This window comes from Arachis ipaensis, chromosome B2 (genome assembly GCF_059453495.1).
Source record: "Arachis ipaensis isolate K30076 ecotype BB chromosome B2, ASM5945349v1, whole genome shotgun sequence".
In the NCBI taxonomy this organism is placed as follows: domain Eukaryota; kingdom Viridiplantae; phylum Streptophyta; class Magnoliopsida; order Fabales; family Fabaceae; genus Arachis; species Arachis ipaensis.
This window is the reverse complement of record NC_142437.1, coordinates 115090342-115104083: the sequence shown is the minus strand read 5'-3', so window position 1 is coordinate 115104083 and position 13742 is coordinate 115090342. Positions and strand designations below refer to the sequence as shown.

General features: G+C 28.7%; 1 protein-coding gene and 1 non-coding gene across 2 annotated transcripts; both read right to left on the bottom strand.

The window, feature by feature from the left end:
- Positions 1 to 877: 877 nt before the first annotated feature.
- LOC107628520 (uncharacterized) lies at positions 878 to 2333 on the bottom strand. The gene is made up of 2 exons (XM_016331164.3): positions 2065 to 2333; positions 878 to 1473 (listed from the first exon to the last, which is right to left on the bottom strand). The coding sequence occupies exons 1-2, from the start codon at positions 2191 to 2193 to the stop codon at positions 1168 to 1170; spliced, it is 435 nt and encodes a 144-aa protein (XP_016186650.1). The 5' UTR covers positions 2194 to 2333; the 3' UTR covers positions 878 to 1167.
- Positions 2334 to 3727: 1394 nt separating this feature from the next.
- TRNAI-AAU (transfer RNA isoleucine (anticodon AAU)) lies at positions 3728 to 3801 on the bottom strand. Its single transcript has one exon. It is a non-coding gene; the product is annotated as a tRNA-Ile (tRNA).
- Positions 3802 to 13742: the final 9941 nt, after the last annotated feature.

The window sequence follows — 13742 nt, the reverse complement described above, 5'->3', positions numbered from 1 at the left end:
ATAAAAATATATGTTGGAATATAAAATATATATTAAAAATAAATTAAATAATATATATATTTATATATAAATATACTATAGTTGATTATAATAGTTAATTTTAATAACTAATTTTAATGTACAAATAGTATTTTTATAAAAATAATAAGTGACAAAAATATGTCAAACGCAACGTTATCTTCATTTTTTATACAAAAAAGCAATATATGCCAGACTGCATGGCCAGAGTATAATTATAATGATAAGTATCCATTTGAAATCGATGAATTTATATTTCAATTCCAATTTTAATATATGATTTGTCATATAATATGCCTTATTGGTGGTGAACTTCTCATAAACCACAAAATATAGTACCATATTTTCTTATTATTGTGGTTGATTAATATATATACCTGACTTAATTTTAAAGATCTATATGAAAAGATACCAAATTACAAAGATTCTTAACAAAGAAAGTAAACAACGTAAAAATCCAGAGTACTACAAATAGCACCATGCATCCCTTATCTCCATTTCCATATCATCACATAAAGTCTTTTTCTCCAAAAAAAAAAAAAAAAAAATCATTCAACATGAATAACCAATCATCAAAGGAAAAGGAAATTGATATATATATAGAAATACCACATACCATATTTGCATATATCTTACACAGAAATTAAATATGAAAGAGAAAGAGAATCCATTCATTCAAGCATTATTGTGACAAGAGAAGTTCTTTTATTTCACAATAGAATATTTAATTTATTTCACAATAAGATAATAATAATAATAATAATATAGAAATTAAAGAACTACATACCTAGAATGACAAAGGAAAATATACATAAGAAACAAACTCTTGCTAGAAAACGTGGCTGTTGTACACTAATAATTTAAACAAAAACAAAAATTCTCATCAATTAAGTCATATATTAATTAGCCATATAAGCTAAAGTTTGTGTAGTCATATATATATATATATATAAAAACTAAACACAAATATATATCATGCACCCCAGAATGAGAATGATCCCTATGATGATCTTCTTTGATTTTCTTTTCTTTACAATAATATTCATTAGGGCTTCACATAAGGGATGCATGATAGATGATGATACATAATTACTTCATATATATATAACATTAATTATATATATTATTGTTGCTTAATATATATAATAATTAGTTGTGAGAAGGAGGATGTGTCTTGGGTGGTGAATAGTCCAAGTTAAACCCTGGATTTTTCTCACTAGGTTTCTTGTGAGGAACACGCCATGAAATTGATGATGATGATACAAGAGAATTAGTAGTTTTAATGGCACCTTTTCCCTTTGTTTTGAGCACCCTTTGGTTTTTAGTGCTTCTTCTTCGGTGATCAGAAGAAACCAACCGATTTGTCTTCACCTTCTTGTTGTCATTACCACCTTCTTCATTAACTTGCTTTGGATTGGAACCCAATACTTTTTTCTCATCATCACCACTACTAATCTGCATTATAAATTAAGCTTTTGTGAGCCATGCATGTATATAAAACACTCTTAATTTTTTTTTGTTCAATTCAAAAAACACTTGAATAATCTCATAAAATTAAAAACTATGAACCTATTTCAAAAGAAAAACTTCAAACTCTGCTTTCAAAAATTATACTGCCTATATTAAAAATCAGTCACCAAATAAGTTATTAAGGTTATATTATTTTTCATGTTTTTAATATATATTTAATATTCTGATATGTATTTTATACTGTTGACTGATTTATGTTATGTATATTTAATATAGTTATAATTTGAACTATTATTCTTTGAGAAAAATTATAGCTAGTAAAAAAGAATAAAGGTGTTTACAACGTAGAAAATATATACATGTGTGTTAGAGAGATACTCTATTTATTCTGTTTTATTTGTCATTATATTTTTATTTAACATTTTTGAAAATAAATTGCATAAAAAATATTTATCCAAAAATAATTTATATTTAGAAGATTAAGTATACTAAAAGTGACAATTAATTAATGACACATAGTAAAATACATATGAATAAATTTTGATAATAATGCTTAAGATGCTTGCTAGGCATTACCTTGAAGGAGAAGTGAGGTTTCTTCTCCATCTTCTTCTTATCAAGAGTGCTAAGATGGCGAGCATTACATGCATGCAAGGAAATAAAAAGAAAGATAAGAAGAAGGAGATATGTGATTATAGATGACATGCTAGCTATGAAGAAATTTTGGTCAAAATGGTAGTATATTGTTGTGTATGTATTTGTAGGTAGGATAATGAAAAAGTAGTGATGGTTGCTCAAGTATTTGTAGTAACAAGGGGGAATAAATGTGCATTAAATGCACTATCTTAGGGCGGAATAAGAGGTTCTCTTGATGAGGAACATGGAGATGTATGTAGCTATGGAGTGAAAGAAGTAATAATGGTGGCAGAAAATGAAGATATGGTAGCCTCCTCTCTTTTGTCCCTTCCTTTTGACATTTCAATTTGTTGGGTCCCAATTCATGAAAGGGAAAGAGAAGCAACACAATTCCTTCTTCATACATATATACAAAATCAAGGGCAAAAAAAGACATATATAGAAAATATCCAAAATAAAAATTTAAAAAGGAAAAGTCTAGCGGCCAATAATTTTTTCAAATTCTGGCTAAGATGTAACCACAAAAAAAAAGTGAGCCGTTTGATGAAATCTCACACCAATCTCATACCATTAAAATCATTGTTAATGGCTATTTGATGGCTGTAAATCACAAAAATTACTGATTCCTAGCACTTCTCCTAAATATTATTATCAGCACACAAAAAATCAATAATTAAATTATTTATCATATATTTAAAATTAAATATATATTATTATTTTTAATATATATTTTATATAAATAATTATTTTTTTTTCTGTGGCTAATTTTTTATACGGATCTAACATGGTTGATAGAGATTTTGTTTTTATTTATTTAAATTTAAAAAAAAATGGAAATTGGTATTAGATTCATTGGAGAGGTATATATAAAGTGAAACATGAACCAAAAATCAAGAATGACATTGCCCCCTGAATTGGTTCAACCGAGGAACATTTTCTCATTCACTGTCTTTCACTTTAGGGTTCTTGATCAATATCTGAATGGCTAGTGCCCCCTTGTTTCTTGCCTTTGCCTACCGTTTTTTCCTCCTTGGGAAATAAAAAAAATAACTATATATTATTCTTACAGTTTAAAAGTTGGAAAGCTTTTTGGATCATTAGTCATCTCTATCTTAATAAGAAGTTGAAACGGATCCACATTGACTTCTTAAAAGTCGGTAAAACATTTTGTTTCTAATTAATGGAAGTCAATATTGTACAAAATAATTTGTATACACAATTAATTGTGAGCAAGGACAAGAATTTGGAAAATTAAACAGATTATTTAATGTTTGGTTTAATTTAGTTTTAATTTATTTGAGAAGGATAGCTAAAGTCGGCTAAACCATCTCTAAATTAATGGTATAATATCCATATATAATATAATAAATTGAACTAGGCAATAGCATCCTTTTTTCCTTTGATTTTGGAAGAAATCATTTCATAAGATTGGACCATGTATAATTTTTTACTCCCCCCTTATGATTGTGGATTTTACTTTTCTCTTGATTGAGTAATAATTAATTTAAAAGTTGGTTTAGTTAGTAGGAATAATAAGTTAAATCCTGGTTTAAACTGTCCAGGAGTATACACATAGAAAAGCAATATTAAAACATTCCATATTTGGCCCATGCAGGTCTCGAACCTGCGACCTTCGCGTTATTAGCACGACGCTCTAACCAACTGAGCTAATAGGCCTTGATATATTTGTTATATATTTGGTATATAGTAACAATACTTCCAAGGTCTCTCATGTAAATGTGCATGCAATAATTGATTTGCTAAGATGCATGTGGATGGGATTTGTTAAGTAGACCCATATTTAATAGTGATTCTTCCCATGAAATGCGTGTGAAAATGAAAAAGAGAAGTGAAAAGAATGAGAGAGATAGACCTCTTAATTAAAGGCCGTAACAATTGATGGATGACATTTTAAGATGAAATTAAACCGTGCCCTCTCTAAATGTGTAATTCATTTGAGAAATGTTTTTAAGCCCATAAAATATAAATATTGTGTGTATATTATAGAGTTTAATTGCCATGTCCAATAACAATCTAAAAAAATTAATTTCATGTCATCATTTAGTTTTATATCTGTGTTATATGATTTTAAAATATTAAATGATTATGACACCAATACATATTAATTTTTTGGGTAAAATTGTTTTATAAAAATTAAAACTATATATTAATATTTGACTCTTCTAAGATTCATGGTTAGGGGAATAGCACCCCATTAGAAGAAGAGATAACTTAATTAGTCAAAAAGCTATTAGTTGTTGTCATTATTAGCTATTTATGTTATATAGTTCTTATATGTACTCTATCTACTCCCCATCTATGTTTTGTATCATTAATATAAGTAATCAAAGTATCAATATACAATTGACATTAATTATCTTTTCTTCAAATTCACCCTGTATTTCTGATACCTCACATGCACAAATTAGGAAATTCAAAAGTGATAGGCTATAACGTATTATGTATGAGGTGAATGCTATCGTGCCTAAGTTATAGTGTCTAATTTATTAAAAAAGGTAAAGAAATAATATTTAATAAATTTTAAATATTTTATTTTTATTTTATATATTTTATTTTTTATTTATAAAAGTAAATTAAACAATTTAGGCACAATAATAAAAGGTACCATAGAATCTACCTATATATGATATCAATAGGAAAAAAAAAAGTACAGTATACATTGAACAACAGTTTAAAAAAAAGATAAATTTAAAATTAAAAATCAAATTCTTAATTAATTAAATAATTATTATCAAATTTTAAAATTTAAAACTATTAGAATTAGCATCTAAATCATTACGTACGGTTACACATATTATATATTTTGCATTTTATCACTTTCTCAACAGCGTCGTTCTCTCTTGCAACTGTCATCGTCGTCGCCGCAAAAGTCTTGACATCGCTGTCGTCCTTACTGCCGCAACAAATTCTTTTCCAATCCTAATTATTTTACGTCAGGTTCAATAATATTTATTTTACGTCAGGTTCACTAATTAAATTATTCAATATGCTTAGTATCATACTTTTATCTTTTATTACCTTGCGCACTAAAAGGGGAGAAGATGAAGAGATAGTAAATATAACGATGTATGGTATTAAAGATATAATAATTTATGTTGTTTTTCTTCTATTAGTTTATTAAATTTTTAAAAGAAGTATTTTTTGATATAGTATTAAAGTTTTATGTTTGAAAAATTCTTATTTAAAGTTTAATTTTAGTGAATTTAAAATAAGAAAAAAATAGCATAAAATAAATAAAAAAAATATTTATGCAAAAATTAAATAATTTCAAAAAATACTTTTATTTAAAAGAGAGTGTTATTAGAGATATAATTATTTATGTAATATTTTCTATCAACTTAAGTTTTTAAGAGGAATGATTTTTATATCATATGAAAATAGATTTTTTCACAAAATTTGTTTATGATCTTGTTATACATGGAGTTTATTTATAGTGTTTTGAGAAAATGAGAAGAAAATTTAACATAGATGACTAATTTCTAAGAGTACGATAAAATGTAAATGCTCATAATATTGAGATCTAGTCTCTGTGATCTACATATAATATAATAATTATTTTTAAAATGTTATGTGGATATTAAAATTGGTCACTAAAATTAATTATTAGTATAAATATATATTAAAATATAAATATATATTAAAAATAAATTAAACTATATATATATATACACAAATATATGAGTGACTGATTTTAATAACTAATTTTAATATATGAATTTTTATTCTCAAATATCATAAATGCCATATATTCCTCAGATGGTAAACAACACTAAATATATGTTTTTTGGAATTGGGATGAAAAGTTAAAACTATTACTAATTAAATAGATTGACAAAGACAAATCATCCAGAACGTTTGGTTGTAATAAATTGCGTCTAGTTAGGCAGTCAATAACATTTGTGGCATATATCTAGGGGCAAAGAAAAAAGAAAAATATAGTAAAAGTTCATCAATTTCAGATTTGATTTTAGAATGAGACATTTTATTTATTTATTTATTTGTTAGATTAAGTTTTATTTAAGAATTTATTATTATTGATCAATAAATTGTTGTATATATATCAAACAAAATTTGAACATTTGAGTTGTTTGTCGTTATTCCTTTTCGGCTATCATAAAAAAATTAGGAAAAGTTTTACATCCATGTAAAAATTACATGGATGGTATTCATGTAACTTTCACTCTACGCCCCACACCCTCACTTGTTTTACACGCGCCTCTTATAACCTAGATAACGAATTTTTATTTTGCGTTATCAACGTTTCTCAACGTAAACTTTTCATACTCTTCTTCTTCAACCTAATTAAATTCGTTGTTCTCCTCTTTCGCGTTTTTCTTCTCTGCATTATGGATCTGGATTGATTCAATGCAATTATCTTCGTCGTTCATCTTCTTCTTCGTTTTCTTCTTCGATATGCACTTTTGAATTAAAACAATGAATTAATCAACTTTAAATTAGTTGAATGAGTGCAATTTTGATTATTCTTCTCAAACGCATCAATTTGATGAGGTTTGAATTATTGAATTCTGAATCGAATTTAATGGAATGAAATTTCTAATTTTATTTGAAGTGAATTGAATGGACTGAGGTGATCTACATCTGAATTGAATTCAATTGAATTGATAATATGTAACTGTGAGTAATTGTGAGTGCCAGTAATTGTGAGTAACTCTGAGTAAATGTGAGTAACTTTTCGGTTCGGTAAGTACTAAAGAGGTGGTTCATCACTTTCATGTTTTCGGTTTGGTCCGCAGAAAGGAGTCTAACAAAAATTAGACCAATATGTTCTATTTTCTTCCCTAAGTACTATATAATTGTTTCACTGTAATTAAGATTTCGGTTCACCATAACTAAAATTTCGGTTCACCATGAGTACTGTGTTTGGTTCATTCTACACTATTCAAAACTCTTCTTCCTCACCTTCTACTGCTTCTTCACCAGAGAGAGAAGGAGAAAAAGACAAAAAAATACAACAACAACAACAACAAAAGACTGACGATAGGATTTCAGGGTTTAGGATTTTAGGGTTTATGATTTATGGGTTCAAGGTTCAGGGTTCAGTGTACAGGGGTTTAGTGTGTTTCAAACTTTCGGTTCGCCCCGTGTATTAATTTCGGTTCACTGTGTTCATGGTCGAGGGGTTTAAGGTTTAGGGGTCTAGAATTTAGGGTTCATGGTTCAGGGTTTTAGGGGTTTAGGGTTTACGGTAGGGTTTAGGGTTTAGCATTTAGGGTTCAGTGTTCAGGGTTCGGGTTCAGGATTTAGGGTTTAGAGTTTAGCGTTCAGGGTTCAGAGTTCAGAGTTCAGGATTCGGGTTCAGGGTTTAGGGTTTAGGGTTTAGGTTTTAGGGTGTAGGATTTAGGGTTTAGGTTTTAGGGTTTTAGGGATTTAGGGTTTATGGGTTTAGGGTTTAGTGTTCAGGATTCTGATTTTAGTGTTTAGGGTTTATGGTTCAGTGTTTAGGGGTTCATAATTTTTTGGTAAACAGGAGAGCGATTTGGATTACTCTTCTGAAACGAATCAAATTGACAAAGTTTGGATTATTCAATTTTGAATCGAATTAAATGGAATGCAATTGCTAATTTGAATTGAATTAAATGGACGGAGGTGTACTGAATTGAATTGAATTGAATTGAATTGATAATATGTAAATTGTACGCAGAGTTATTTGAATTTGATTTTATATAATAGATTATGTTTCGTTCACTCAGTACTATACAGTTGTATTGTTTTCGGTTCACCATGAGTACTGTGTTCGGTTCATTTTGCAGAAAAGCTGTTTGAATTTGATTTTATATAATGGATTATGTTTCGTTCACTCAATACTATACAATTGTATTATTTTCGGTTCACCATGAGTACTGTGTTCAGTTCATTCTGCACTATTCAAAACTCTTCTTCCTCACCTTCTACTGCTTCTTCACCAGAGAGAAGGGGGAAAAGACAAAAAAATACAGCAACAACAATAATAAAAGAATGACGATAAGAAGAAAACACGTGAAGAAGAAGGAACGTGAAAAAGGAGGAATGCGAAGAAGAAGAAGACGCTCCGTGCGTAAACGAGCGTGAGAAGAAGAAGAAGAAGCGTGGGGGAGAAGAAGCGTTGGGCGATTTCGTGTGTATTGGGTGCGTGTATTTCACGTTTCATTTAATGGTATTGAGTTTTTTTTGTGTTGGACCAACTTGGTTACATGATTACATGGATGTGTAGCATCCCGTAAAAATATTTCAGATTGACAAAAATACTTATGTCCTAAAAAATCGGTAGGGAATAATAACAATTTGACAAGTGAAGTAATAATTAACGTACTACTTGTCCACCCAAAAATAAATAAATAAATAAAAATAAACGTACTACTTGTTCAACATAAGTTAATTTAAAACGAGACAATGTTTTGATATCTCAAACTTTCATTATTTTACCGAAAAAGTAGAAAAGGGGACACACATGCAATTTGGCAAGCAAAACATATTCCAAGTAATTAAGGAAAGGATTTTCGAGGAGAACAACTAGCAATGTCTTTTATAGCTAACAAAATCAGTGTTCATTATTAGTATAGTAGTATTTGTCTTTTTCTTCATTAGAGTTATTATTTGACTTTGATGATACATGCGCGTACACTAAATGCCTAACAACTATAACAATTTTAAATCATCTTGGCAAAGATGAATAATTCTAAAACAAATTACCGCCAAGAGAAAGAAACATTAGTAATCAATTACATACTTCCCATTTTTTCATACAAGTGTTTCTCTAATAAGCTAAGGCTTAAGTAGATTTCTATATCCGGCCTATATATATATATATATATTGATGTATTTAAATATGTTTTTGATGATATAATCTTTTTTTTTTAATTTCCAAAATGTATTTTTTATTTTATTTCAAAGAAACCTAGGTAATCCAGGTGCGGTCTTCTTGTATTTTATTAATTTTTAGAGATATAATTATTTATATATATTTTTATTTGTTTAAATTTTTGAATTAAATAATTTCATAATATAATATTAGAATTTCTGTTACTGATAAAATAAAAACTCTAAAATTTAATTTTTATTATTCAAAATTATTAATATAAAACAAATAAAAAAATTATATAAAATTTATAATAACTCAACAAAAAAAATATATTAAAGATATATAACTTCGTAAAAATGAGAAACAAATTGTGGAAGTGTCGAAGTGGATGACTAACACAAGAAAAAATGAGTGGTTAAGAAAAAAATGATATGGTTATAATATTATAAATTTATTTTTACATCATTAGATAATAAATAAAGAGTATGGTATAAAATGTTAATTGCAAGGTTAAAATCGGAATTTAACTTGCAGAGCAGTTAAAGTGGGTCAAAGCCTTTATAGAAGGGGAGAGTAGAAAATCAGTTATATAAGTGGTGAATTCAAGGACAATAAATTAATTAATTAACCTATTAATTAACTTTACTAAATGTGCAACTCAACTTTTATTTTATTTTCAATCATATTAAATATATATAAAAAATTAATTTAATTATTAAATTAATTATTTATATAAAATATATATTAAAAATAAATATATATATATATAAAATAAATTAAATAATATATATTTATATAAAAATATATAATAGTTAATTTAATAACTAATTTTTAGTATGATTTTTGTTTATTTTTGGTGCAAAACTACCAACACATATATCCTGTTTACAAATTTCCAGTGAAGAATTTGGAAAGAATAATAAGTGGAGTGGTGTGTGAATAAATGATAATGATATGTATTAAGAGAAGAGGAAAAATTAAATGAGAATGGAGGAAGAGGCACATGCATGATATTGAAGGGAGGCAATGGGACCCACGAAGAATTTAAGTTAGGGACAGGAGACAAAGATACATGGGAGCATGGCCTCCGTGTTCCTTAATTAAGGAGCATAACCGAGTGACCCAACCGTCATTACCGGCCACAGAGGACACGTGGCACATTCCCCATTGGAACATGTGTAGCCGCCAAATCTTCTACTATCCTATGCTGAAGATGAATGTGAAGATTTGAAGGTGCTTATACGTTGCTACATTCACTTCATCATTCCTTCTTCTAATTAGTTGTTGGTCAAAATCTGGGGGGTGCTCTTTCTGAATCTTTGGATTGCATATATTTGGATTGAGAATTTTCATGTTTGAATAATTATTCGATTTAGAATAAATGGATAAAAATATACGTGAATAATTTTGAAGTTAGACAAAAATACATATTAAAATTTACAAATATCAAATTAATTTTGATGGAAAAAATATACTCTAAGTCTTACAAATCAATTAATGGTACGATATTTTTTATATTAAAAATAATCTTTCAAGTGTATTTTAATATTTATAATTTTTTTTGTGTATTTTTGTCCATTTTAAACACTTTTATGTGTATTTTTATCTATTTTTTTATTTATTAGATCTAAATAGTTAAATTATAAATCTTAAATTTTAAGGAAAATGTTTTAAATGATAAAGAAAAGAAAAAGAGAAAAATAATATTAGTCAAATAAAAAGTATTGAAATTTTTGGATTCCCCAATTCTATAACCATCTATATTAAATCGATAAAAAAGATATATAAAAATAGAAGTGTATTTAAATTTATAAATATAATTAAAAAAATTTTATCATTGTGGTTCTTTATTCTTTTTCAACTAAAATCTACTTAATTCTTACTTTAGGTGTAATTTTGGTATGCTGAATACTAAAATTCTAAAACTCAATTATTTATACTTAACTATTAGTTCTCATCAAATTCTAAAAATATAAATAAAATAAAATATTTTTATTAGACTCAAATCAACAAATAATTTTAGTTTGTTCTTTTTATTACCTGAACTAACAGTGAGATATACTTAATTTATAAATATGTATATAGTCCCCAAAATAGAGTAGACGACATAAAATTTCCTAACAAAAAGAAGTTAGATATTGATACTAAGATGAATTTCATATTAGTAGTTCGATTATGATTTATGAATATGGCATTGTCAAAGTGAGTACGTTACTAAAATAAAAATGACTAAATGATCCACCGACCGTCGTCAATGTTTTAGAATTTATAATACCAATTATATAATGTAAGAATATTATCTATCGATTTTCGTCAATGGTTATGGTCCAAATTAAAGAAATATTTCCTTTATGGAATGAGCAATGCTTTTGGAATCTTTTTTCTAAAACAACGATTTAAAGAAATTTAGGAAAGAAGGAGAAAATTGATTGAAGTTGACTAATAAAGAATTGATTTCTTATATTTTCTCATAAAAAAATATCTTGCTTACCAACGTACCCTAAATTTCTATCAAAATTGTAATATGGTATTGTAAATAGTTCATCCAAGTTACTTGTATATATATATATATATATATATAATCTTATCCAAAAGTTGAGATACAAATATTAGACCTGAGGCGTAATTTTTTATTATAATTTTGTCCCTTCAAAATGATTAAAACACTCATTGCCTTCAATACCAACAACTCTCGCTTTATTAAGGATAATAACAAATGTGTTTATCTCCCTTTAAATAATTTTAACAACCAAAGCAAACAGACTACATTATTGTGTATCTATGTGACTGCATCTATGTATATGTATGTCTTTATATTTATGGGTTTTTTTTTTGTTATTTTTATATTTTATGTCTTTATTATTCTTTATTTTTGGGTCATATATCATTATTATTTGTTTTTTATTTTGGTCTTTATTATTTTAAAGCCGTAATCAAACTACAACCCAAAAAAGCCGTAATCAAACTACAACCTTATGGACCTTCTTTTCATCATTCCGTATTTTTTTTGAAACTATTTTTTTGGGTAAGGTTTTTTGAAACAATATATCAGTGATGAAAAGCCCAATCTATGTTTTTAATGGGAATAGTACAGCCCATTAGAGGTGTTCAATTAAAAAAAAAAACAGAAGTTGGAGAACTAGAGTACTAGACTCGGTGATTGAATGCAGAAATTAATTTTAAAATGGTACTGATTTAAGTGTAGTGTATTAATATGAGATTAGGGAGTCATTTATGCTGATACAGGATCCTGCTTCTTGCATGCTGTGAGAAACTCCAATGCTATTATGTGTCTAAGTTGGCCTGCCTTTTATAAAAGATTTTTTCTAGACTGTCAAAAATAATATAAAAAGTTTCTCGCAGTCCATAGAGAGATTTTTGAAGTTTACAGACCAGTCCTTGTTGAGGCACTTGAAAATCAGGGGGAAGCTTCATGTAAACGTCCTTATCAAATTCTCCATGAAGAAATGCATTGTGGACATCCATCTGGTGGAGTTCCCAATCCTGGGCTGCTGCCAGTGCGAGTGTTGTGCGAATTGTTGTTATTTTTACCACTGGAAAAAACGTTTCATTGTAATCCAAGCCTTTCACTTGATTATTTCCCAAAATTACCAATCTTACTTTGAACCTCTCTATTGTCCCGTTAGAATTGTATTTAATTTTGTAAACCCACTTACACCCATGTGCTTTTTTCCTGGGGAAAGAGTTGTGAGTTTTCAAGTGTATTTGAGTTGAAGCGCACGAATTTCTTGGGACATCGCTTTGCGCCAACGCTTATCTCTAACTGTTTGAGAGAAAAATAGAGGCTCTTGTTCTATTTGGAGAGAAGCAAGAAAACTGCGGTGTTGTTTGAAAAAAAATTATAATTCACAAAATTTTGTATAGGATAGGACACAGCTGAGGATTTTGATGGAGAGGGAGGTTGGTCGGTAAGACTTATTGGTATCGTGGCAGCAGAGACAAAATCGCGCAACCTGACTGAGGGTGTCTTCATGCGGTGACCCCGATCAAGTGGAATGTCCATCGTGACTAGTGGTAGATTGGAAGTCGGCGTTGTTTCTGCTGCACTTGGTTCCAATGCATCGTCAGCGATGTACTCTTCAATCTCTTCATTGAGTTCATGTTCCCTTTGTTTGTTAATAGGTGCTTCAATGAGGGAATCTCCGGCATAGTCATTTAAGTGTGGAGTACTAGGCTCAAATGTGGGTGCTGAACTTGGCCCATTGTGTGTGTCTTCTTCAACAATTGTTTCTGTCACAGGAGATCCAATATCTTCAATCCTTGGTTCCAAAGCCTGATCCGCTTTAAAAGAGTAAATTACCAAGTCCGTCTTCAAATTATCAAAACGCTGACAAAAATAACCTCCACTTTTGTTAACGACAAAAATACACCTAAAATATTGAAAAATGCTACAAAAATATCCGACCGTAAATAAAAATCTATTCCGTTAATAGAGTTAGCTGAGTTGTCAAACGGATTCCGTTACACTCCTTCTTCTGCTTCTCCTTTATTCTCCCTCACTCTCTCCCTCCCCAAACCTCCCAGAAAGACCTTACACCTCACCCTCTTCACTCTCACTCTGAATCTATGGCTGCTACCTTCCTATCTTCTCTATCTCACACTCTCACACCCCACTCCCCGCTCATTTTTTTCTTCTCCCTTCTTCTCACTTTCACTTCTCCAATACACAGAACAATTTCTCATCAACTCACGCCGTTGTCTCTTTGTCTTCAACGACAGAACCTCGTTGTTGCCACTGTTGCTTACTCGCTGCCCCTCCGTTGTCGTCAGAAGAGGA